Source organism: Saccostrea cucullata, unplaced genomic scaffold, assembly GCF_032062105.1.
Source record: "Saccostrea cucullata isolate Sc308-1 unplaced genomic scaffold, CSIRO_AGI_Scuc_v1 ctg1920, whole genome shotgun sequence".
In the NCBI taxonomy this organism is placed as follows: Eukaryota; Metazoa; Mollusca; class Bivalvia; order Ostreida; family Ostreidae; genus Saccostrea; species Saccostrea cuccullata.
In genome coordinates this window covers 89,522-117,418 of record NW_026920249.1, presented here as the reverse complement: position 1 = coordinate 117,418, position 27,897 = coordinate 89,522, and the positions used below count along the sequence as shown (strand labels likewise).

Below are 27,897 nucleotides of genomic sequence, written 5' to 3'. Positions count from 1 at the left end.
TACACATATCTTTGTTCAATTAGAGATAGGTTCAATTGAATTATACCTATCTCTAATTCATTTGAAGATAGGTATAATTGATTTAAAGATAGGCACAATTGATTTGAAGATAGGTTCAATTCAGACATATCCACAAAGGATTTGGAAATAGGTACAATTTAATTATACCTAGGTTCAATTCGTTATATTTACATTTGCATTATATCTTTCTTAGATGAACCTATTGAAGAGAAATATGTTCATTATTTGGGGATCAGAAGTCATAGCGCGACGGTAACGGGTTCGTTCGCCCGATCTACCTGTTCGCGGGAGTCCGTTCGCGCAGGGTCCGTTCGCCCGAAATATTTTTCGCCCAGTATCTTGTTCGTATGGTCGCCCTATTTGTGGTTCGCCCAATACTTATTTATTCATACATGAATTTTACAATTTTGGTAGAGGGCTTAATGCTTATTACAATCATGTCAACAGTTTGAGTGCTTGATGTCTAGGAGTAAAGACGATTTTTAAAGATTGTATTGATTTTGATAGATTTAGCCCCATCCCTCAGGCCCCAGGGAGGACAGGGACCATTAACCCCCTTCCCCGCAGTCACGCATTTTAACGCATATACCATTTCCTATTTCTAACGCAAAATCACGCATATACCGTTTCCCCGCAATCACGCATTTTCACGCACTTTAAAAAGTTCATTTAATCTTAAATCTAATGCCAATTTCCTTCTATTTTATACTTGGTAAAATCTCATAAAATAAGAAAAGTTATTTTTGTATTAAAATATAACGTCAGAATATTATTTACGCTAAACTTTAGAGAAACGTGTACCACGCTAAAGGGTGCTTGCGGGGAAATGGTAAATTTCTACTTCTATGACGTGGACATTAAGCGTATGTTACATAACAATTCAGTAAGTTGTAAAGAGTTAAATTCATAATTTTTGTTTCCCTTACCCATAGATGCAATATGCCAAAAATCGGTTGAAATTGGTGAAGAGAAGAAGCTGAAAATGTTCAAATGTTAGTGCACGATGCTCGATGAACGACGTCGGACAAAAACGGATAGCAATAATTCGTCACATGAGTGACTCAGGTAATCTAAAAAATATTTGTTTTAGTGGTTGATTATGATTTTGAGTTATGTCCAAGACACGATGTAGAAACGATATCGACACATTACTTTTTTATATTTTATTATAATATTTCTCTATCCTATTGTATTTATTACAATACTTTCTGTTTTAAGAAGTCTTCCTTACTGTCAATATCCACGATATCGTGCCGATATCGAATCATGATTGTTTAAAGAATTATGGTTTCCATCTACAATACTAGCATTATATTAACATGTGTTACTTGAAAACTATATATCTTTTATAAAACTTTCCCAGTGTCGATATCGACGATTTTTATCGAATCATATTTGCTCAACTCTTTGTGAATACCGTCCCTGTTACTTTGAATGTGTATTTATATTTAATTACTTTACTTTTACGAAGATTGTAGTCGATATCAACGATATCTATCTATCGAATGCGTTAGCTTCACCAACCTTCATCCTAATACAAAAATCTTTATTTTTAACATATCCCATGACAATAAGTTCTGTTTCTTCATGCAACGCTTGTACATATTTCCATTCTGATTAATAAGTTTACCCTACCGTCGATATCGACGATATTGTATCGATATCGAATCATGATTGTTAAAACATATTTAACAACTTTTACCTAAATCCAACATCTTACTCTAAACCTAATCCAAAACAATAACAATCACCAACCCTTTCCTTATCATAATTTAATTTCATATTTATGCTAATAATGGATGAATTTGACATCACTTGTGACCTTGAAAAATTATGTTATACCTAATGTGAAAAGAAATTTTACAAATAGGATCGATATCGATACGATATCGTCATGGTATTGTCGATTTCGACGACATCGACATAGCACAAAGTCTCATTTATGGTACCAAGTATTTCAAATTAATAGTGCTCATGATGGTCGATATCGAAACGATATCGACATAACGTTTTATCGTCGATATCGACATCGAATTTTTTGGACATGTATGATGATTTTAAGCTCACCTTAACTTTGGGAAAGATTATGTGATACCTCAACATGTATACGCCCTATGATGGCCAAACTTGCATGGATGGTACATCTAAGGATGCATACACCCAGACTTGCTTCAGATGCTGAATATGACCTACATTCTTGTAATTATAATTTATATTTCCTTTCAAATTACATAGTCCTTGTTGGCAAACCATTACTTTCAAAGTAAATTTGATGTAAAGCAATTAAAACTGATTTGATATTGTATAATTTTTATATATAATGATATGCTAATTTTTACGTTTATATCTCATCAGAAATTTACAGAGTGTCACATCTCACTATGATGTCAGTCTAAAAATTCATATGATGATTAGAATGTTGATGGATTATTATGCTGTACAGAAGCATTGTTAATCATTCAAAGGAACATAGTTGACAAAGCTACAGATGGACATTTGTAAACGTCTTATGAAGCCAGTTGAGAAATATATGATGTATTCGTTTCAATAACTACACTATAGTAGATGCACTTCAAATATTAGGAATCGAAAATCATTGAAATCTATAAGTTTGATTTGATTATCTTCCTCGTGCACTCTTAACTGTTTATTATAATTGAAAATTATTTGACAGGCGTATTGTATGTGTGGCGGTGCACTTATCTCACTCATTACATCAATGTTTCATTAATATACAAATGGATGTATTTTCTATTTAGTACAGATTTTCAATATGAATGATCCAGAAATTTTGACAGAGGTACCAACCACATTGAAGAGGCTGATTAGATTAGTGGTCAGAGGATTCTACAGTTTAGAGCACGCCATGATTATCGACCTTCTAGTCCGCAATCCCTGCATGAAAGAAGACGACATTGTAGCAATTCTCAGATTCGAGAGGAAACAACTCCGAGCTCTTATAAACACCTTAGAAACAGAAAAATTTCTCAAGACAAGTCTTAGAATGAAAATGGAAACTGATGCTGAAAACAAATCTACGCGCCAGACATACTACTTCATCAATTACCAAGTCTCTGTCAACATCGTCAAGTACAAACTAGATCACATTCGCAGGAAGATTGAACATGTTGCAAGAATAGTAGGTCATCTTTCAAATGTCCCACTTGTGAAAAGACCTTCACTGATCTAGAGGTCAATAAGTTGAATGATATTATGAGCGGGGCGTTTCGGTGTATTTTCTGTGAGAGTGAAGTGACAGAGGTGACCTCGGTCCAGGATACGCGGACTTTACTGGCCAAATTCAACGAACAGATACAGCCAGTGTTTGAGTTGTTACAGAAGTGTGATGACATCAAACTAGCCCCAGAGCTTCTGGAACCGGAACCCACAGACCTCAACAGAGTTCACAACAGGTTAACGTACATCATTTCTTTGATACTCATCAAATATAGAGTTTGTATATACAGGGTTGATTTTACGTGTACATGAGAAATAATAAACTAAACAAACAAAAAAAGCACAAATAAACCGTATGATATTGATAATTATAGATTTTGTTGAACATGGAATGGTATGTAAACTCCATCTCAATAAATCTTGATTCGTGAAACTGCTACAAATTGAGTATGTACCTTTTAGGTTCCATTCTTCAAGGACATCCAATGCAGATAGGAATGTTTGGAGTTGTGATAAGAATAGGTCCACCAACTATAACCTGGGATCTGACGCCACTGTCACTATCAGAATGAGAGGGGAGGGGGAGACAAAGAAGAGCGAGGCGGTTAAGGAGGTGCCGATATGGATGTCACAGAGTACAGTAGAGGGGGGACAGGAGGACAGCAGGGTCAGTATTCATACATCACCATGGTACGTTACATTGTAAACAATTACTTACTACACAGTTCTGTTATTGAATTCTTGTCCCTCGCAACAACTGCTGCACAAAGATAGTACATGAGTATATTTATATATCTTTATCTCAAGGTAGAAATCAAATATCTTTTAGTTGGAAAAACATCATTGTATCCAATGAAGGAGGTTATGATGTGTGCATGATCTGTCGTTGAAATAATGATCAATATATACATATAATGTTATAAAGCTGACCATACATGTAACAGAGAATAGTAATTGGCTATGTCAGTGCACACAGACTTGAAGATGGTTGGGCAAAAAAGGCTATCACTTACAACTGGAATTAACTTTCATAGAAAAAGAAATGTCACAAAATACTTTTTTGTATGTTATCATTATTTTTACAAACTCTTAAAAATCTCCTAGCTTCTTCTTCTTGGGATCATTTTTGTGGTTAAAAAAACATGCCTTATGTAAAGAAATAAAATTGCATGAAAGCAACCCCAAAAAAGAATTCGAACTTTAGTGAAACATGTACCAATTATAGACTTATGAAACGCTGATATACTGAAAGCAAAATACCGGTAGTTGGCATAAATAAAATGTATATCATTTAAACAGAGCTCTTTTGTCAATGAGGAATCCAAACCAGCACATATGAAAGCAGCCAATAGGTCAGCGGTCAACAGCGAGATAGAAACGCTCCTATACATTCATGAGAAGGGTGGGGCAGAGGAAGAAACACCTAAGTTCTCAGCTGTATCACATAATACAGGTAGAATCTCAGTAGGCCATCTCATAACACAGGTAAGATGTCAGCTCCATCTCATAACACATGTAACATCTCAGCTCATCTCATAACACAGGTAAAATCTCAGCTCCATCTCATAACACAGGTAAAATCTCAGCTCCATCTCATAACACAGGTAAGATCTCAGATCCTTCTCATAACACAGGTAAGATCTCAGCTCCATCTCAAAACACAGGTAAGATCTCAGCTCCATCTCATAGCACAGGGAAGATCACAGTTCCATCTCATAACAGAGGTAAGATCTCAGCTCCATCTCATAACACAGGTAAGATCTCAGCTCCATCTCATAACACAGGTAAGATCTCAGTTCCATCTCATAACACAGGTAAGATCTCCTCCATCTCATAACACAGGTAAAATCTCAGCTCCATCTCATAACACAGGTAAGATGTCAGCTCCATCTCATAACACAGGTAAGATCTCAACTTCGTCTCATAACACAGGTAAAATCTCAGCTCCATCTCATAGCATAGGTTAGATCTCAGCTCCATCTCATAACACAGGTAAGATCACAATTCCATCTCATAACACAGGTAAGATGTTAGCAACATCTCATCTTTCTTTTGTTTAAGTGAGACTGGTGACTGGAATCCATGTTTTATGACCCTGCATCGTCGGAAACCCACGGGTGATCAATCATCTATTCTATACTTATCACGATAGGTAAAGAAGAGATCACCAGTGGGTTTCCGACGATGCACGGTCCTGAAGCTCTGTCTATAACCTTTCTTTCTTCATTACATAAAATTATATACAGTATGTACATGTGCATAAAAATAATTTTGTAGAAGTTTTTATCACTGTAAACTACAAGCTTTCCTTGTTGTTTGTAGTTGAGGAGATGGAGAGTGAGGAGGAAGATACGACGGTAACGGTTGCCGGGAGGAAAGTGCCCCTCCATGAAGTGACAGATGAGATGGTGGCCAAAATGACCCCCGAGGAAAAAAAGGATTACATACGTCTGGGAGAGGAACTCTATCAAAACATGTATGAATGACCTGATCATTCATGTGGTTTACATGTTTATGTCCAATCTTAGGAAACATCTGTTTCCTTGTACTCAACTGAGACACAAAATCAGAACCTAGCTCTTCACTTTGTGCTGACAATGCCGATGGTGATTTATCATCACGTTATTACAAACTACAGCAATTTACAGAAAAAAAACGACTCTTGCAATAGTGTTTGTTGTACCTATGTTTATGTAATTGTACCATTCTATGAAATTCATTTGATCTTAAAGAAATTAAAATATTGTTCATAACTGTATTAGTAATTGACATATTTCATCAAAATCATTTTGGTTGAATATCTTGTATATGCACTGTTAAAATTGAATTTAATTAGTTTCTTTATCATTCATCAATATGGATGTATGACTAGATCTGAGGGTTAAAATAAACTTCTTTCTGATGTACAGGGAAGAGCAATTGTTCAAGTCTTGTATTTAACTCAGACTATTAAAGAATTTTAATTAAGTTAAACACTTGTCAGAAGTCTGTTAGGAAAATTCAGGGAGGGTTTTTTTCTTTTTTCCTCTCTGTGGCTATCCTTACTCATGTGGTCCATTTCACTTGTACGAAAGAATTTACGACGAAGACAAAAAGTTTTATAGTTGATACTAGTACATCTTGCAGAATTAATGATTCTGTTATTCATTAACAAAAATTATCTTCCTTAATTCTTTTTAAAGGATTAGCCATTGTCATGTAAATAAAAAAGAGATTTATTTCAATAATTACATTCCAGTCTTTAAAAAGCATAATTATTTCTGAATCATACAAATTCATATTAAGGACAGATGATACAAACAAAAAATGGATGCCTGGATTGGTGTATATTTCTTGGACTTATTTCATTGCAAATGATGCAAACAATAAATTTCTAGAATATAATGAAATTGTAAACCTTCTGTGATGTTCAAAAGTCTGCCCGTCTGAAACCATCCATATTAATCTATACAAATATTTTTCACTTTAAATTCCATTTTTTTCCAAATTTGAATAAAAAGTTAAAAAGTACGCGGTGAAAGTTATTCATTTTATTCAACTTAACATGACCCAAGTTCTTATTTTCAAATTCTTTGACAAAAATTTGTTTGTATCATCTGTCCTTAAGAACAAGCAATTTAAAACAAAATGTAAAGGGTCTACCTCTGTAACAAAGAGGGAAGGTCACTTAAAAGCTATTTCAGAAAGTCTTAAATCAAAAAACATCCTAGCATACAAGGATATATTTCGTTCTTTTATCAGAATATGTAAGGTAATTAGAAAATAAAAATGAATATATAGTTTTTCCGTTACACCAATAGAGAAATATGTGTTTGGTGTATTAATATAAAGTGTTCAAAATTCATTCCCTCAAATGAATGTCATTGTTTAAGGCAATCAAAAAGCGCGGATCCAGGATTTTTTTTCCAGGGAGGGTCCACATCAACTCTAACAGACTCAGAAATTTTTTGCCCCCCCCCAAAAAAACCCATAATAACCCTCCCTTTTCAACTAGAATTATTCTTGCACATCGTTAACTTAATTAAGTTAAGTTAGGGTATAAATTAAACCATCATGGGATTATTTGTCAAAACCATCTCGGAATTATTTGCAAACCTTTTCTATCTTACTTGTTGCACAATACACCTAGAATATGCAAGAAAGGGTTTTTTGAAAGGCTGTATTTTCTACGGAAACCGGTGCCAGGTAGAAAAATATTTTATCTGGCGACCTCTAAGTATATATAACTGGTAGCCACAAGAAAGTTAAATGGCGGATGCCATGGAAGTAAACAGTAAATTTTTGATATGATCAAAATTTCACATAATTTATTATTTTTATATTTTAAAAAAAATGTCTGATATATCTTTACTAAGTCTGTAACACGACCCCCTACCCAGGCTTCAACAAATAATTGCTATTATAACAAGACTTCCCTGTCAAGGCTCTAATATACAGTGTACAATACCAAATTAATTGTATAAATATAGAAATAATTCCTACATTAATTTTTAAAGTACATACAGTATTTTAAAAGAAAATGTTCCTGGGATTAAAACAAATCAAAATAATGCTCCAAATTGTTGCAGCTACGACCTCCTACTCAGGCTTCAAAGATCTTAAAGTTTTGTAAACAATGTCATGAGACATGATCAGAATGGGATTCCTTTAATCGTGACACGAAAAGTAACGAAAAATGTTTTCACTCCAGTGGGAGCACTGCTTTGTACTCAAAGATCTTAAAGTTTTGGTGCTATATATAGGAACTGTTTTGTGACCACACAGTTACTTCTTGAATGAAATTAAAAAGGGGGTCAGTTCTGGTTAAAAGATAATTGAGTGGTAATATTTGTGAATCACTAATTCACCTCAATGTAAGCAATAAAACTTATCCGTCCTCCACGCACACAAGGTGGTGTACAGTTATGCAAACAACGGAAATACATCTTTTGCTAAAAAGTCTTTAAAAGCTGCATTGTTAGAACTATCTTTGATTTGGCTTGCTTTTTTGATAGTCCATATTGCATATATGAGTCAAATACCTTTTCTTTATTTCTTACAAATCTTATGAAATACATTTAGCTTTATCAAACTCCTCTGACTAGCTCTATAGCTAATTCAAGCTATTAAAGCTTATGGCAGGTAGGTCTGAGTATGGGACGCGGTTACGGACTTAAAGATTTATAAAACATTTTTTTTTTAAACGGAAAAATATATAATGTGAAAATATTTATAATTTCACATCATATAATCATATCAAAATTGCACTCTGAAAAGAAGTAATTAAAATCAGGTTTGAAACTAAACTAAATCTAACAACTTGGGCACTGGGTGTATGTCTATAAAAATATTTTATCTTTTGGTCGCCACATAAATAACAAGCAGCCGCCTGAAAGTTATCTGTCGGCCGCCAAATAATTATTTGCATGGCGGCCGCCATATAACTTTCCGGCGGCTGACAGTTATATACGTGGAGGCTGACAGATAAAATATTTTCTACCTGGGACCTGGCGGTTTCTGTAGAAAATAAAGCCTTTGAAAAATCCTCTTGCTTGCATATTCTTGCTATATTGTGCAATAAGTAAGACAGAGACTGACATCTGTTAGAGTTGATGTGGACCCTACCTGGAAACAAATCCTGGATCCGCGCCTCTTGACTACCTGAAAAAAGCCATCAGAATAGCAGCCAATTTGAGGGAACGAATCTTGAACACTTTATATTAATACACCAACCACATATTTGCTTTTTGGTATAAAGGAAAAACTACAGACAAAAATGTAATCATTGTAATAAATGGGTAATCCTTGAAAAGATTTTAGAAAGATGTTTTTATGCAATAATATATAACAGAATCATTAATTTTGCAAGATGTTACAATCAATTAAAGCTTTTGATCTTAGTCGTAAATGATTTCGGAAAATTACCACAGGAGTGAGGATACCCACAGGGAAGAAAAAGGGAACCCCCTCCCCCAATTTTCTTAACTGACTTGTGTAAAGTAATTGAAATTCTTTAATAATCAGTGTTTTATACCAGACATGAACTATCGCTATTCCCTGTACATCAGACAAGAAGTTTACTTTACCTCTCAGATCTAGCCATACATCCATATTGATGAAGGATTAAGAAACTAAGAATTAAATTTCTTTTAAATAAATTTTAATTGTATACATACAAGATGTTCAACCAAAATGATTTTAATGAATTATGTCAATTACAAATACAGTTATGTACAATATTTTAATTTCTATAAGATTCAATAATTCCAATCTTAATTTTATTTATTGATTCCTTGTGTTTTGATTGGACGAGAACAAATTCAAGAAAAAGTTTACACATCGATGAATTTTTCAACCAGAACTACTTTCTTGACTGTTGTAAAAACAATGAAAACAGATACTTCTAGTCCGTTTTAGCTAAATTATGATTACAAGAAACTTATAATAAAAAATGAATGAATGAAAAGAGATAAACAGGACTGACAGACGGGAATATAATGTTTATGTCACTGTCGGATTACGAGTGTGAATTTTTTTAAATCGCTGATCATGCTGTCATTTTCTCGACGTTCCATATCAGCTCAGTTGGTATCGTTGTGATAGGGAAAAGAAATGTACCTCAGACTCTTGCCTTTTCAGCATCAAATTCATATATTTACATCCTACAGATCCCATATTCTCCCTAAATCTTTGAACGAACCAGAGCAAATCGAGGACGTCGTCGGTCTTCAACTTTCGTCATGACGTCAACATGGCCATGGTCAAGGACGAATTATTTTGGAGAATACGCGTATTTACGATATTTGTTGACTTAAACAACATTCAATGAGTTTTTATAAGTTTAATTATTGATTGTTTTGACAAATAAAGTTGGATTTTATCTATATTCATCTTGTATACGTTTCTTTGCGGCATAAAGTATTCCTACGCCGTACAAAATAACGGATTGTATGGCGGCCTCAAAGAGAAATAATTTTAATAATTTCTAAAAATTCGTAATTGGAATTATAAGAATTAAACGTTCTGAAAAAAGAACGTTTAATCCTATAATGAATTTTACAGAAAAGTACAATAACATAAACATAGGTACAACAAACATCATTGAGAGAGTCTTTCTTCTGTGAATTTCTGTAGGCTGTGGTCAAGTGATCATTAAATGTCATCGGCATAGTCGACACAAAGTGAAGAGCTCAGTTCTCATTTTGTGCCTCAGTTGAGTACAAGGAAACAGACGTTTCCTTAGATTGGACAATAAACATGTAAACCACATGAATGAAGAGGTCATTCATACATGTTTTGATAGAGTTCCTGTCCCAGTCGTATGTAATCCTCTTTTTCCTCGGGGGTCATTTTGGCCACCATCTCATCTGTCACTTCATGGAGGGGCACTTTCCTCCCAGCAACGGTTACCATGGTATCCTCCTCCTCACTCTCCATCTCCTCAACTACAAACAATATTGAAATTTTATGGTTAACAATTTCTACAAAATAATTATTATGTCCATGTACACACTGTATAAGAAATGGAGAGAGAGAAAGTGTGATAGACAAAGCTTCAGACCATAAAACTTTGTTGAGCTTACTTTTTATTCCTGTCTCACTTACGCAGTTGGAAAGTGAGATGAAGATGAAATCCTACCTTTGTTATGAAATGGAGCTGACATCTTTCCTGTGTTATGAGATTGAGCTGAGATGTTACATGTGTTATGAGATTGAGCTGAGATCTTACCTGTGTTATGAGATGGAGATGAGATCTTACCTGTGTTATGAGATGGAGCTGAAATCTTACCTGTGTTATGAGATGGAGCTGACATTTTACCTGTGTTCTGTGTTATGAGATGGAGCTGAGACCTTACCTGTGTTATGAGATGGAGCTGAGATCTTAGGGGTTTCTTCCTCTGAGTCACTACTGGAGCTGTCATTTCTCTGACCAGGTAGGGAGCCCCCTGGGGCCCCACCCTTCTTCTCATGAATGTATAGGAGTGTTTCTATCTCGCTGTTGACCGCTGACCTATTGGCTGCTTCCAAATGTGCTGGTTTGGATTCCTCATTGATGAAAGAGCTCTGTGAAAATGAGACATTTTTAAAAGAAATTGTCAACTATCTGGCCTTCAATATTCAACTGATTCATGATCTACAACTAATTGTAAGTTTCTCTATTTTTGTTATTTCATATCGTTGGAAATTTTTTATTCTTTTCTATGATACTATAATTGGCAAAAGATAGCTGAAGTTATACTTTGAGGTAAACCACAATTAACTAATTAAAAAATCTTTGTGCAGCCTTTAACATTAAAGGCCAAAATTCATTTAATTGACTAAATTGCCAAAAATTCATTAACAGATCTGTTTTCTAAGTAAAGCTTATGCCTGATTGTTTACAATGTGACTATGGTGATATAAGAATACTGACCCTGCTCTCGTCCTGTCCCCCCTCCACAGTACTCTGTGACATCCAGATTGGCACCTCCTTAACCGCCTCGCTTTTCTTTGTCTCCCCCTCCCCTCCCATGCTGATAGTGACTGTGGCATCAGATCCCAGGTTATAATTGGTGGACCTATTCTTATCACCACTCCAGACATTTCTATCTGCATTGGACGTCTTTGAAGAATGGGACCTGAAAAGTAGATGCTCAATTTGTAGCAGTTTAAACTTCAAGGATTTTGTAAATGACTGTTCATGCAATCCATATTTTTTAAAATGTAAAATTATCACCATTAACATGATTAATGGTCTTATGCTCTAAAAATTTGATGTTGGATCCATTCACATACTCATTTCAATAACTCAGTGTAGATAGTAGATTAGTGTGCAAACTGCAAAGGGTTCTAATTTCTTTTGAAAAGTCAAAATACTGCAAATACAAGTAAGTGATTGAAAAAATAATTGTGTATAAACTCTACATTTGATTAGAGGTGATGAAACCAACCTGTTGTGAACTCTGTTGAGATCTGTGGGTTCCGGTTCCAGAAGCTCTGGGGCTAGTTTGATGTCATCACACTTCTGTAACAAGTCAAACACTGGCTGTATCTGTTCGTTGAATTTGGCCAGTAAAGTCCGCGTATCCTGGACCGAGGTGGCTCCCGCTTCTTCTTCAACCTCATTCTCACAAAACGTACACCGAAATGTCCCACTCATAACGTCAAACAACTCATTTACTTCAAGGTCAGTGAAGGTCTTTTCACAAGTGGGACATTTGAAAGACGCCCTGCTCGTGTTGTGCATTTCTTCCATTTCGATCTTCCTGCGGATGTGATCTAGTTTGTACTTGACAATGTTGACAAACACTTGGTAATTAATGAAGTAGTATGTCTGGCGCGTAGATTTGTTCTCTGCATCTGTTTCCATTTTCATTCTTGTCTTGAGAAATTTTTCTGTTTTTAAGGTGTTTATAAGAGCTCGGAGTTGTTTCCTCTCGAACCTGAGAATTTCCACAATGTCGTCTTCTTTCATGCAGGGATTGCGGACTAGAAGATCGATAATCATTGCATGCTCTAAACTGTAGAATCCTCTGACCACTAATCTAACCAGCCTCTTCAATGTGCTTGGTACCTCAGTCAAAATTTCTGGCTCATTCATATTGAAAATCTAAAAAAAAAAATTGATGTATTAAGCTATTTAATTCTTTGCATTCACAATTGTTTACAGCCACAATGTCAAAAAATATTTCATATGTGTATCTAGAAGTGTGTTTATGACCATGATCACTAATGTACAGAAAACTAAGTGTATGAAGCATTATTTTATACATGTAAGTTGTATTATTATAAAAATTTAATTCAGTTCTTCTTCTTCTTCTTGCCATCCAGTGCAAAACCACTTAAGTATTATCGCATTCTGAATAATGCTTCAAAATCACCCATCAATAATTAAAACTGTTGGTTTATTTTGCCAGATGCAATATGATTTAAAAATAAAATCCACACAGGGACTGAGCACGTTTCTGAGCAGGGTGAAACGGCCTTGTGAGCTGATGGCATATATTATGATCATACAGCCTGACGTTATATTGAAAAACCTAAATATTTTTTTTTGAATGGATAAATATAACCAGGGGTTTTTAGTTAAAATATGAACTCTTAAAAATATCTAAAATATATGTAAAGGACTAAAAATAATAAAAATCAATCAAATACCGTAAACAAAATTTCAATGCAGCTCAACACCGGATCTCGTATACGATAAATTAAAAGATGACACGGTTTGGGTAAACTGACACAATCCCGGAAATAAAACATGTACTGAATGTAATATTATTTCAGTGACCTATATACTAGTTAGTATATAGGTCCCTGATTATTTTCAACATTTTTCTGTCTTTTTGAAAAATTTACCCAAAAGATACAAGCAGAACGATTTGCTCTTAACTGCTCAATGCTGTTTTGCTTGGAAAGGGGGGGGGGGGGGGTTGCAAAGTTGGAAATATAGTTAGGTTGAATTTGTACTTGAACTCTGATAATTCCTTCATGAATGTATACATTTAATCAATTTGTATAATCAATTTGTATGAAATGTTCGATAAGTTAATCTTGTACTTTTACTTAGAACTTACGAGGCTTATCGTCGCAAACCACAGCCAAAATGTACGATCCTCCCCCATTCTTTAGGAGAGGGCCTTTTCTCTTTTAATTAGAGAAGTGGACAGGCTATCGGATTCGCCTACATCCGCCGATAGCCTGTCCACTTCTCTAAAGAGAATAGGAGAGGGACATATATGCGGACTCCGGACCGTGGCTTGAAACGGTATATGAGGTTTAAAATAAGAAAATAATAATAAGACAATTATGTACAATGAACAAGGATCGATCTATAAACCTTGAGAATTGTCGCTAAGGCCACTCTCAGAGTGGCCTGGCAGTAAGCTAGTCAGAGCGCTGCTCTATCTAGACTGACTAGAGTAAAAGTAAGAGTTTATCTTTTATGTCGCGGGTTCGAATCCCACTGCTTGACGTAGAGACCAGTCCAAAGCATAATATGATTTAGACTGTATCACGAGGTCCCACATCGCAGTAGGTGCAGACATGAAAAAGATACTTGAACACTATTCGACAAGTGTTTTATATTAAGCATCTCGTGACGTCTTCAGTTTAAGATATGAGTACAAAGTTCTCAATGCGATGTTAAGGAACAACTACAGTGTAAATACTATAGACATGAAAATTCACGATGCAGTATGGAACGCCTTCACTGCCTTATAGCAGACCACAACAATTGCATTGCGTCAACCTTCCATTATATTATGTCAACTCTTTATGACATTTACTGACACTACTATTGCATTGTGTCAACCTTACATTACGTTATGTCAACTCTTTATGACATTATCCCACACTACCACTGCATTGTGTCAACCTTCCATTATATTATGTCAACTCTTTATGACATTAATGCACACTACTACTGCATTGTGTCAACCTTCCTTTACGTTATGTCAACTCTTTATGACATTAACCCACACTACTATTGCATCGTGTTAACTTTCCTTTACATTATGTCAACTCTTTATGACATTAACCCACACTACTATTGCATCGTGTTAACTTTCCTTTACATTATGTCAACTCTTTATGACATTTACACAGACTACAATTTTATTTCGTCAACTTGCATTTCTTTATGTTTACTTTTCATGACAATCTTAGTTTTTATTAACTGATGTGAAAAGCTCATGCCATACTGTGCGCACTCTTCTACATTATGTCGATTCACTATTACGTTATGCGAACACGGGTATCCTCGGCCTTTATATGAGCATAACGTATTTTCCGCGTTCCGCAAGCACTAAAAATGGCGGGAGAGAAAACTGTCGTAGAAGAGATTCTCAGCAATTTCGGAATGACATCTTTGAATGAAATCTTTAAGCGACAAATGATTGAGAATTTTGAAACATGCAAAGCCTTAACACTGCGACTGTGAATTAAAGTCACGTCGAAATTCAATGGTGTTTACTTTAATCTGATAATTAGATAAATATAAAATACATGGTTAATCAATATTGATAGAGGGCGAGGCTTGCCAAGCCCTCTTACGCAGCAAATATCATTTTTTTTTTACATTTGAGCGTCCAAAACAAGCTAATTCCGACAGATTTAGGCACATCTGCAGTTTTACATTTGAAACTATTATTTTGAATTGACGTCACAATGCTTTTGGAACGTTACATGCACGAGGCTTTATTAGGGCAGTTAAAGCTTTGGTTTATTAGGTTACCTTTATTAGGTCAATGCATAAAAGTCTTCATTTTTTTCTTTTTTAAATTTTTTTTTTCTTTTTTTTTTATAAAAGTCTTAAACTTTGTAGGACATTGCATTAGTTTCACATTAAGTTTAGCTGAATTAAGTTGAAAACTTTTTTTCTATAAAACTCTAAAGCCTGAGAGCTTCTCCGCTTTCCGCCCTTGGTCTCCAACCATATACCGCAACCCTTCCTTCTTCAAGATTCCCATATCCGCCACTGATATGTGCCCATGCATGCTTTCTAAGGCATATTCAATTGATTTAGAAGAACGACTGGTAGATTTTTGTAATAGAATTCTGGCCCTGGAATGATTAAAAAAATTACTAACTCCAGTGACGTAGCATCTTTTTTTGAAAGAGGAGGTCAGCCAGAAAAAAATCATTTACCGGGAAAAAAAATTGACAAGTCAAGAAAAAAAAGTCCAAGCCCGAAAATCCTACTTCGGGGAGAGGGGTCCAACTTCGATCAGTCCCATTTTTTCCCAGATATATTACATTACCCTTAGTGGACTATACTTCAACAAGAAGTGGGGGTGGGGGGCTGTACAGTTTCAATAAACATTACATTTTCTATAGTAAAGTTATGTCTGGGAAAAGAGGGGGGTTGATATTGTGTGCCTGTAATTTGTCCTAATCAATCAGGACCCTCCCCCCCCTTCTTACCAGTCATTAAAACAAGGTCGTCAGCATTCATTATATACTAGATATACAGCTTTGAGATAATGTAAATGTATTTTAACATCAGGTAATAAACTTTTGGAATCAACATGATAAAGAGTTAACACAATATAAAGATATTTTTAAATCACATAAGAAAGAGTTGACATAACGTGATTATATATCCACATCACGGAATGGAGTTTTGACATAATGTAATAAAGTATTGACATAATATGGAACGCCATCACTGCCTTATAGCATACAACTATGCATTTATTATGTTAATTTATCATTACGTGATGTGAACATATCTTTACGTTATGTCCATTTTTTATGAGATGATGTAAATATATATTAACATCATGTCAATGCTGCATTACATGAAGTAAATACATCCTTTCATTATGTCAGCACTTCATAACTTGAAGTAAAAAATTCATTATGTGAAGTGATAATGTGTTTACATTTTGTTAAAACTTTACTACGTGAAGTGAATGTTTCTTTACATCTTTTCATTTCTTTAATATTTGAGGTCAAAATTGCATTACGTCAAGTAAATTGTGTTTTATAATTAAACTTATCATTACATGAAGTCAAAAGCCCATTCCTTTTTTGAGATATTTCTATTATATCAAAGCATTATTACGTAATATGGATTTATCTTTATTTTACGGCGAGGGCATCATGATGTGAGGTGAACACATCTATATTTATGTCAGTGCTTTATTACGTGGTGTAAAAAGTGTATAGCATAATGTGAACATATCTTTATATTATGTTATGGAACGCCATGGCTGCCTTATGTTAGCTGACTTTATTATATGCTGTGGGTTTGTAATTATATGCTGTGGGTTCGTAATTATATGCTGTGGGTCTTTAATTATATGCTGTGGGTACGTTATTATATGCTGTGGTTATTATATTATATGCTGTGGTTCTATAATTATATGCTGTGGGTCTATTATTATATGCTGTGGTTCTATAATTATATGCTGTGGGTCTATTATTATATGCTGTGGTTCTATAATTATATGCTGTGGGTCTATTATTATATGCTGTGGTTCTATAATTATATGCTGTGGGTCTATAATTATATGCTGTGGTTCTATAATTATATGCTGTGGGTCTATTATTATATGCTGTGGGTTCTGTAATTATATGCTGTGGGTCTTTTATTATATGCTGTGGTTCTATAATTATATGCTGTGGGTTTATAATAATATGCTGTGGGTTTATAATTATATGCTGTGGTTTCGTTATTATATGCTGTGGGTTCATTATTATATGCTGTGGGTTCATAATTATATGCTGTGGATCTATTATTATATGCTGCGGGTTCATTATTATATGCTGTGGTTTCTTTATTATATGCTGTAGGTTCATAATTATATGCTGTGGGTGCATTATCATATAATCTCTCGGTTTATTAGAAACTAGCTTTTTGAATTAGGACTTCTCGTTTTTGGAGGTTATACTTGCTCAAAATTGGCGGTAACTGCAACAGGCCTAACCGTAATAGGAACAAGTTTATTTTTTTAAAAAAAGATAGGCGAGCTAGCGCCGAAGGGAAGGTTCGTGGTTAACTAATTTATTTTGCCGAAGTCTTTAATGTTTAATGAGTATGGAGTCTGATTGTTAGAGGTATAATCTTTTGTGAAGTGTATTTTATAGAATTAAAATTATATTAGTGTGGAAGTATCAATCGCTTATTGTGTCTTGCCAATTCAATAAACTTTGAAAAGAAAAAAAAAAGATTTTTTATGAGGTTGACGGCATTATCCAGGAAGGTGGTAGAACTCACAAGCTAGATGTCCAGAATCTTTGCATTACGTATATGACCTAAGTTTTTTCTTGTGTAGTTTACATTAAAGTGTAAGTTACACTGTAAATAAACAAACTTCAGAATCAACCAGAAAAGACCCGTTCTACTCAATGACACAATGAAATTGTTATCGGACAGTCTATCAATGGTCGTTTTCACAGACAGCTACGTGTGAAGTTTTCCCAGAATGCCCGACCGTGAAGCCGATCGCTAGCAAAAAACCTCCCTTGTCTTTGTTTAGAACAATGAGTTAGTGACTCGGGCTTTTCCGTCAGAAAAAAGGGAAAATTTTTAGGTATTATAATTACGCAATTATCTTTAAAGTGTAAACTACGTAATAAATAAACAAAGTTATTTAACGAAACAACGAAATTGTTATCGTACGGTCTACCGGCCTATGGTAGTTTTCACAATTTTCCCGGAATGCACGACGAGCATGCGTATTCAAGGAATTTGGACTAACGTAGTTGCTAGCAATGAGAGTACCAATTTAAATCCCCGGATGAGCAGATGGCTTTATTTGTGGCACCACAAATAAAGCAATGTGCTCATCCGGGGATTTGGTACTCTCATTCCTATTACGGTAAGCCCTGTTGCAGTTGCCGCCGTTTTGAGCAAGTAAACTCCAAAAACGAGAAGTCCGGATTCGAAAAGCTAGTTTCTAATAAACCGACAGAATATATAATAATACACCCACAGCATATAATTATGAACCCACAGCATATAATAATGAAACCACAGCATATAATAACGAAACCACAGCATATAATAATGCAACCACAGCATATAATAATAGACCCACAGCATATAATTATAAACCCACAGCATATAATAATACATCCACAGCATATAATAATAGACCCACAGCATATAATTATAAACCCACAGCATATAATTATAGAACCACAGCATATGATTAAAGACCCACAGCATATAATTACGAACCCACAGCATATAATTACAAACCCACAGCATAATAAAGTCAGCTAACATAAGGCAGCCATGGCGTTCCATATGTTTGTGTTTTGTTTTTTATGGAATCCGGATAGGGCCATGCAGTTTACTATCGCACCATAGAGCATGGACTTATTGGTCGATGGCGCGATAATGCGATGGCGCGATAACGATGAAGCGATGGTGCGATGACGATAGAGGTATGGTGCGATAGCGCGATGACGATGATGCGATGGCGCGATAATGCAATGACGATGGCGCGATAGAACGATAGAGTAAAAGTGAATATCGCTTCATCGTCATCGTACCATCGCGCCATCGTTATCGCACCATAGTGTCATCGCTATCGCACCATCGCGTCATAGCACCATCGCTTCATCGTGCTATCGTACCATCGTCATCGCATTATCTCGCCATCGCTTCATCGTCATTGCACGACTTTTTCAGCCATTCATACGCACGATCGTAGTCAGTTACGAGGGCTGTTCAACAAATAATGTCCAGAGCTGTATGACATACAATATAGAAATCATATGACATTCAGTTTGATTAGTTTTATATCATGACTTAATCTTTAACGAACTGCATTTTTTTGTAACCACTTTTCGTCACATACAGTAGTTTCACAGTAAGTTGTTTGATTTTCCAAACTTGAAAAAAAAATTAGGAATTAAGAAGAAAGAAGTTAAGGAAATCATAGGATGCAGTATAAGAAGGGTCATACTCAAGAAAGTGTTCTAAAAACAATCAGAAATTGGATAAAAATGTTACGGACATGTGTTTTCATTAAAAGAGAATAATTACAGTGTAAGTGAAATCATTAAGACTAAATCCTTGAAAAGCGTTTTTTGTCTCTTTCCGAACACCGAGAACATTATTTTTTGAACAGCCCTCGTATAATGCCTTCCAATTTTAATAATAACCATGCGCACACCGGGAACTTGCAATGGCCATGATAATAAAAAGGCTGGCTTCTGGGGGTTCCCTATAGCTGTTGCTTTCCTTTACACATGATCCTCTTTAAAATGTGTAGGAGTCGATGTGTAGGAGGGGGTGGGTGAGGGGTCCAAAGTCATGTTCTTTATTCCTTTAATTTAGTACAATAATCCCTGGAGGGTTCCGTCCCCTAACTTCCACCCCTTTGTCGAATCCACAACTGCAATCGTAACTTCACGTATCAGCCTAATTAATTTATCCCCGAATCATTATAGTTGCAAAAGAGATCTAACATAAGAGAAGATGGCCTATGTCAATAAACGGTATATTGATTAGCGAGAAAAAACTATTCATGTAATCGATGTTTAATCCGTCAAATGTGCACAAGAATTATAGAGGCCATTGATTTCATTTCGTTTAGAAGGTTGATTGTGAAAAACACGGTTATAAATAGTACCTTCTGTTTTGCGAGTAGTGAAGGTGTTCTATTATCCTTATTCCTAAATTAAAGGACACGAACTGCTTGGAAAAATTATATTCGTCAACGATAAGCCTTAATCGAATTAATTTTTTTATGATGGAGATCCTAATGTACACATGATAAATTAAAACCTGTGCTATTTTTGTCCCAGGTACTGACCACACAGACGTATAATTTACCATCCATATATTTATGCTACTAAAATTTACACAAATTCAATCATCGAGAGCTTTGTTAATTTATTTTTGTTTGCTGACATGGATTAAAATCGATTCTTCAGGAATTAAGACCAATCACACTTAAACTAATTCTTGGACATGGAAGTTATCCGAATTTGGTGTGTTGTTTTCTTCTTTCAGCTCTATGCTTCTGGTGAGTACAGTTTCGAGAATATTTTATTCCCGTAATACATGTAATGTGTTTCTTAATTTTTTCCTTTTCTTTCAAAACAATCTTCTTAAAAATGACTATATGTATACACGTAGTCGGATTATTCACCAGTTTTTTTCTTTGTTGCCCGATGTACGGCTGCAGTTATAGCTGGTTAAATTGTTTGACCATGCCAATGATACATTGTATCCATACTATATACCTAAAAGTATATACTATACAATTATTGCTGTTGTTTAGGTCAATGCGATGATTTAGACACCTGAGGAGTACAATATTCACTGAGCCCGAAGGGCGAAGTGAATATTGTACTTCGAAGGTGGCTTAATCATCGTATTGACCGCAAAAACAGCAATAACTGTTTTATTATATGATTAAATGATAGCAAACTCCTACAAGACTGTTTCTTTGCTTTAATTGAAAGTTTTAACAAGAAATTTCAACAAGAACACATTGTAACAGAAAAAATGGAACAGGTCAATAATTCCTAGTATTGACCTGCAATAATTCCTTGTATTGACCTGGAACGTCACGTGCAGGTCAATACAACGTAGTATTTTTCTAACATAGTTGGATCTCAGCCAATCAGAGAGAAGGAAATTATTCAATCATATAATAATAGTATTTATTTCCTGTCTAAATATCCAGTGAAATATGTGGAGATAACGAAGTGTATTCGAGCTCAAAAGTCAATTAAACAATACAAAAAAGGAGCGGAGTTGGGATCAGGTGCCATGGAGGAGTGAGCATCCCCGCTTACACCCACCGTGTGCTTCTTGTCATGTTTAGGGGTAAAACGGATAAAAAATCGGTGGATGAGTTGTAAATAATGGTCAAACAATCAGAAGGAATGCATTTGATAGAATGATAAATTGTAATTATTTGCGGACAAGGTCATTGTATCGCCCATGGAACTTACGAAATGATGACTTTAAACGAGACTGCTGAAATTCTTCAACTTGTTTGTCAATAATTCACCTCGTTTTAAGAAATGTTCTTTCTTAGAAAGGTATATTGCTTCATAAGTAAGGGAAGTTGGGGATTGAAAAGTTGTTTAAGTCAATACGTTTGTCATAGAGCTTTGTTGTTAGATAACCAGTAATAGCGATGTGGGTTTTTTTTTACTCCCACCTCTGATAGCAAGAAGAAGGTACAGTTTGGCCTTTTTTGTGCCCTAAAAATTTAATGTTCTTAAAAAGTTGTAAAATTGGCTTTAACAAGAGTTGAGTAGATGAATATGATAGATTATTAATGAATATGACATGAAGGAGGATCGTTCTGGAAATATAACGTCATTAATTTGGTTTATTTCTAAGTTTAATGCAAAAACAACCCAGAATGATTTATTTCTGCGTTTATTTTCTTTTACAGAAAACTTTCTGCCACCGTCGCCCACTTCAATTTTTTGATATATGATGTAAACTGATATGAAAAATCACATATCTCAAAATCTTTGTAGGCGATGGTGGCAAAGTATTTTTTCTGAGGAAATTCCACTGAAAATTGATGTCTTCTGCAACTTTTTAAGAAAACACGGGAAAATGCACAAATAAATGACGTCAAAATCAGCATTCGGGAGGTCATTTGAGACAAATGATTTGTGTATTTTCACTGCATGGATTTCTAATGATCAAAATAAATGAATTTTAATTTCTTATATCATGACTTTCATTAATCCGAGATTCCTCTGACTCTAACCCCTGCTTTTATATTGTGACTTGTGCAGGTCGCACAAGTCACAATATAAAAGCGGGGGTTAGAGTCAGAGGAATCTCGGATTAGACTTTCATTTTTCATATTTTGGAAAATTACAGGGCTTAATTTGTATTGAAACTGTACCCCGTTCTTTAATGTGAACTTGGGGTACAAATATTGCATTCTAACATATAAATACATACATATAACACTTATAACGAATTTAATTCAATTTGAATTTAAAAAAAACCATTAACTGAAAATATGTTTGTTCCTTAATTTCCACTCCTTACATGTATCTTCAGCATGATCATTTTTGTTTGAGGTTGAAATTTTTATTAGTTGGATTTTTATGCAGTTAGCTGTTGTATTATCAATGTCCCCATGTAACATGCAGTTTGTTTGTAAACCATGGTAGGTACACGATATCGATAGACGGATGTCAGTTTTCAGTCATTGTGGGTGATACCTATTTTACATTTTTCAGTAGGATTTTCGTATCTCCTGGACGACCTCGTGACCGCGGTGTTTCAGTCCTATAAGAAGGAGGTGCGGCCGTACTGTGACGACACACGGGACTCCTCCCCTGTAGTGGTCACTATTGACCTGGGGGTCAGACAGCTGGTAGATCTGGTAAAGCATCTGTTACACTCAGTGTCTGTAAAACAATCTCAACTTTGTTCAACTGTACATACTTGTACATATGTATTTAGTAGTTTCTCTTTAATGTTTGTCATCGTTACACTTCGCACTAAAACTAGTATAAGGCAAAGTATCAAGAAAAGTTGTTGAAGGTTATGGGTTCTAGCCACAGGCGCTTGTTTTTATACTTTATATATAGTTTTCTACTATATATATATTATATAGTAGAAAACTAAGCTCACTGTATGAAACAAGCGTCTGTGGTTCTAGCCCTGGTTGGTAGGTTATGGGTTCTAGCCCCGGTTGGTAGGTTATGGGTTCGAGCCTCGTTTTGTAGGTTATGGGTTCGAGCCCCGGTTGGTAGGTTATGGGTTCAAGCCCCGGTTGCAACAAACCTAAATTTATATGGCAACATTTCCTTCGTTTATATGTTTGACTTAAAAATTGCGGATCCTTACACTGTTTGAAACCTAGGTACTGCATTGTGCCATACCATGATTTATTTCAATACTCTTCGATTGTGGTGGGCGAGTGGGATAGACAAAAAATATATGCTTTGATTTAATATGCTTAGAGAGGAAGAAAGTCAAATGTAAAATCAAATCTATTGTGTACATTGTCAACAATAATTTTTATTGATAATAAAATTAAGATGAAGTAGAGAATTTAAATTAATTAATATATTTGATGTTTCAGAATGAGCCTAAGCAGACGATTGACGTGACGGCATGGATGAGAGTGGTAATGCTTTTAATGATAATGTCCATACCTGTATACAGATAATGCACTCAATGTCTACAAGTTACCTGTAAAATTAATTATCTCCAAACTTCAGAATTCTGACAAAACTAACGAGGAATCCCACGCTCGCCTTCAGAGATAAAATCAACATTTCGGTGAATTAATCAAATTGTTTTTAAATTGTCATGTAGTGAAAAGTACAGTCAGCACTGCGTTCATTTCAGGATTGGGTCGACTGCAGGTTAAGGTGGAATAAGTCGCACTATAGCGGAATAGGCAGGCTGGCTGTCCCTCAGGACAAAATCTGGATTCCCGATCTCACTCTCTACGACACGTATGATATCACAGAGAGAGAGAGAGAGAGTATTCGAGAACATATTTGTATTGCTTCCTTACCTACTCACTGCTGTCATATGTACATGTTTCATTTTATTCACATTAAAAATATAAACAGAAATACCATTAATATGTTATATACTGATATACTTGGAGTAATGCAAGGAAGTTCTTAGACCAAGACCCAGGATCAGGAAACAAGTTAGTCAGAAATCTTAAAGTTTCATATTGCGTTAAAATGATTTAGTTCTAAGCCAAACTGGGCACAATAAAAATGATTGTAGAAAGAACGTTTAAGAATTTCAGTTGGGAGTGGGGACAACCTAACAATGTTAACTGGAGGGAGGAGCAACTTGTACCTTTAAAAAATCATAAAGCGTAATATTATTAAGGGTGCATAACTGTAACTTAGCTCCATTTCATTTTCATTATATGAAATGAACAGCATACATGTATACTAGCAATATTATGGTGAGGAGTGCGACCCATTCCCCGTCTCCTACAGGCATGTGAAAGTGAGCCTTGTCTGTGATGTCATTATCACATTTTAAGCTGAAGTTGATAATACATGTAGCTACGCATACAAAATGTGTAGATTATAAAAATTTTGACGGAAGACCAAGTTTGTTTCCAGATTCTGGGACCACAAGACAGAAGCAAAAAACATCAGCATATAAACATGGAAATATTTCTATATTTATATTTTTTTATTAGAACTGACGTGAAGGGACTGCCGGGGATGAAGGACTATAGAGCCGTCGTCAACAGCAATGGCCGGGTACAGTATCAGTTTCCCTCTAGCGTGCGGACGTCCTGTGCTATCGACGTCTATCACTTTCCGTTTGATACCCAGGAATGTCGTCTGGTGTTCGGGTCGTGGATCTACACCGGCGCAGAGGTGCACATCGTCAACAAAAGTTCCACCCTGGATATGTCTAGTTACGTCAACAACACGGAATGGGACGTCACGAGAGCAGACGCCACCAGTGTTGTTACGTATTACAGTAACGTGTCCTATCCAACGATGGAGTGTATCTTGGGGTTAAGGAGGAAACCTTTGTTCTACGTCATGAACCTGCTATTCCCGTGTTTCTTGGTGTCCTTTATGGCCGGTCTTGGCTTTATCCTGCCACCTGAGGCCGGAGAGAAGGTCAATCTGGAGATCACTGTCCTTCTATCCCTGGCAGTTTTCCAGCTGGTCATCGTAAACATGATTCCCGCATCAGGAGAAAATCCACCTTTATTAGGTTTGTTTTCCATGGATTCTAAAGCTCGATATATCCATTAATACTTCTCTTCTCTTCTGAACCCATTTATAAAGATTTCGCCCTCGCGTTTTGCAATATTTTTTTTTATTAATCGTTAATCACACATACAACCTTTGAGAAAAGGTATTTCTCATTAACTGTATTAGCCCAATTTTTCAAAATTTGCATGTAGGCTGAAAGAAGAATATCTGAACGAATGCAAACTTTTCATGTAGATAGCAATTGAAATTTAATCGACTCGGAGGCAGTATGGAGATTTTCCTTGCAGTAAAAGTCCGACCTTCCTTTTCAGCTATTTACTTCCTGGTGTCGATGATCTTGGTTGGTCTGTCCTGTCTGATGACAGTGTTAGTTCTCAACATACATTACAAGAAGAGCGGTCACGTGTCCTCAACAGTTAGGAAATACGTCATCAGGCCATTGCAGACGATTGCTTGTGTACATGCGCAGTACGACCACGATAAAAACGTAATTGAAATATTTTCATATGAATATTTTTGAATGTTTAAAGAGTAAAGTGGCATTCAAATTAACGTTGATCTTCTATCAAGTCCTAAAATCTTATCAATTTGTTGCACCTCTGAATTGTAAAAAAAAATATAAAGGTGCCAATGCAGTTTTTAAGCTACAAATTAAACTCTGCAATATATGTTGACTTTAAAATTCAGCACACACCGCGGTATTTAATGTATGTTTTAATTAAATTTATGTATCTTCCATGTATGTACATGTATCAAAAGAAACAGATCATCATGTTCCATTGCTCCAAAACAATTATCTTTTCCAAATCGGGTTTAGTTTCATTTTGATAGATGCTGCAATGTTGCTAAATTTATTTCAGAAAATCATGAAAATCTACCTGTAAATCAAGCATATAGTATATGATCTGTTGTTTCAGGATAACTTGTACATCGAACGTTATAAAAGAAAAGGAAACATTTTCCATTTTCCTTACCCAGAAGAAAGTAAGCGGCGTCGATATATAGACAATGAAAGCCAAAAACAACAGCAGCCTCTTACTGTGGGGTTTGAGGGACAATTACTGGAAATATTGAAGGAAATCAGGGAGTGTAGTGCCTCTATCCTCGCCAAACAGGAGAGGGAACCAGAGAGTCTTGACTGGTCCTCTGTCGCCGTGGCCCTAGACAGAGTGTTCTTTGTTGTTTACCTGTTGTTCAGTATTGTTGTCTCTCTCTCCATTATGCTGCAGGCAGCATTGGGGAATTAAAAGTAGACTGTGCCATAATCATTGTGGAAATCTCTAGAGAGACAATGCGCCACGAAACGAGGGTTTCATTCATGCATAATTTTGGATAACAAGTAGCTTATAATTGTGCACAATGTTGGTATTTACTAGTTCAGTTGGTATTTTTTGTGTTTGTACATGTTCTTTAAAAATAACTAGACTATACATCATATTAATTGCAGTCTATTAATTTTCTCTCCAAATACTTTATTTTACCTAAAAATGGTCCTGTAGTTTTAAGCTCTACTGGTAAGAAACCAGAAAAGCTCATGCGATAGTAAGGTGTCCGTCGTCTGTCTAGCTGTCTGTCTGTCTTTCCGTCTGTCTGTACACACATAATAAAGTGTATCGGATTTTGATTTCGAGGAACGGTTTTGCCATGGATACTAATAATAGAAATTTCTGTGAAATTCATTTAAATCGCTACTTAAGTTTTGGACTGATTTCAAAATAATTTTGGCACACAAGTAGACGAGACTAAGATACATAATCTAATGTATCAGTTTTCGATGAATCGTGTTGTCATGGTTACTAACAATAGAAATGTTTGTGAAATGCTTTGAAAATGCTACTTCTCCCACAGTTTTGGTCTGATTTCAATATAACTAAGCACACAAGTAGACTATACTACAATACATAATATTGCATCGTTTTTTTTTTTCAGTAAACGGTGTTGCCATGGTTACCGGTACCAAAAATAGAAATTTCTGTGAAATCCCTTCAACCCCCTTCCCCGCAGTCACGCATTTTAACGCATATACCATTTCCTATTTCTAACGCAAAATCACGCATATACCGTTTACCCGCAATTACGCATTTTCATGCATTTTAAAAAGTTCATTTAATCTTCAATTTATTACCGAATTCCTTCTTTTTTATATTTTCTTAAATTTCATAGAATAAGAAAACTTTAAGTTATTTTCTTATTGAAAATTACGTCATAATATGATTTACGCTAAATTTAAGAGGAACATGTACCATTCTATAAAATGCTTGCGGGGAAATGGTAACATCATATTTCTATGACGTGATCATTACGTGTATTTTGCATAACAATTTAATAAGTTGTAAAGAGTTAAAACGCTACTCCATCTGTTTATGATATACTTTCAAAATGCTATTTCTCCCACAGTTTTGGTCTGAATTTGTCCCAAAAAAAGACTTAATGAAAGTCATTATTATATTTATTGCTGTTGTAAAGTTTCAAGTTCCAATGTGTAGTTTTCTCTTCCTCTGTTATAAGTACAAACCAGTAGAGCTACAGTTTCGACAGTGACTTCTGGTTTTTGTTACATGTAGTGTAATATTTACA

The 27,897-nt window shown here is 35.3% G+C and overlaps 2 protein-coding genes and 1 pseudogene across 4 annotated transcripts; 2 read left to right on the top strand and 1 right to left on the bottom strand.

Annotated features, from left to right (window-relative positions):
* Positions 1-2,788: 2,788 nt before the first annotated feature.
* LOC134245830 (general transcription factor IIE subunit 1-like) lies at positions 2,789-5,976 on the top strand (annotated as a pseudogene).
* A 3,339-nt stretch (positions 5,977-9,315) lies between these two features.
* On the bottom strand, positions 9,316-24,861 carry LOC134245871 (general transcription factor IIE subunit 1-like). Of its 3 annotated transcripts, none has more exons than XM_062728118.1 (7): positions 24,793-24,861; positions 22,822-23,010; positions 12,108-12,766; positions 11,591-11,795; positions 11,034-11,241; positions 10,238-10,622; positions 9,316-9,448 (listed from the first exon to the last, which is right to left on the bottom strand). In XM_062728118.1, the coding sequence occupies exons 3-6, from the start codon at positions 12,755-12,757 to the stop codon at positions 10,459-10,461; spliced, it is 1,227 nt and encodes a 408-aa protein (XP_062584102.1). In that variant the 5' UTR covers positions 12,758-12,766; positions 22,822-23,010; positions 24,793-24,861; the 3' UTR covers positions 9,316-9,448; positions 10,238-10,458. The 3 variants fall into 3 exon arrangements, with proteins under 3 accessions (XP_062584102.1, XP_062584115.1, XP_062584107.1); XM_062728131.1 differs by lacking the exon at positions 24,793-24,861 and adding an exon at positions 24,132-24,152; XM_062728123.1 differs by lacking the exons at positions 22,822-23,010; positions 24,793-24,861 and adding an exon at positions 13,315-13,377.
* Positions 20,236-26,629, top strand: LOC134245860 (neuronal acetylcholine receptor subunit beta-3-like). The gene is made up of 7 exons (XM_062728108.1): positions 20,236-20,639; positions 22,840-22,985; positions 23,691-23,735; positions 23,960-24,069; positions 24,786-25,318; positions 25,632-25,807; positions 26,238-26,629. Exons 1-7 carry the CDS (start codon positions 20,585-20,587, stop codon positions 26,565-26,567), a joined length of 1,395 nt encoding a protein of 464 aa, XP_062584092.1. The 5' UTR covers positions 20,236-20,584; the 3' UTR covers positions 26,568-26,629.
* Positions 26,630-27,897: the final 1,268 nt, after the last annotated feature.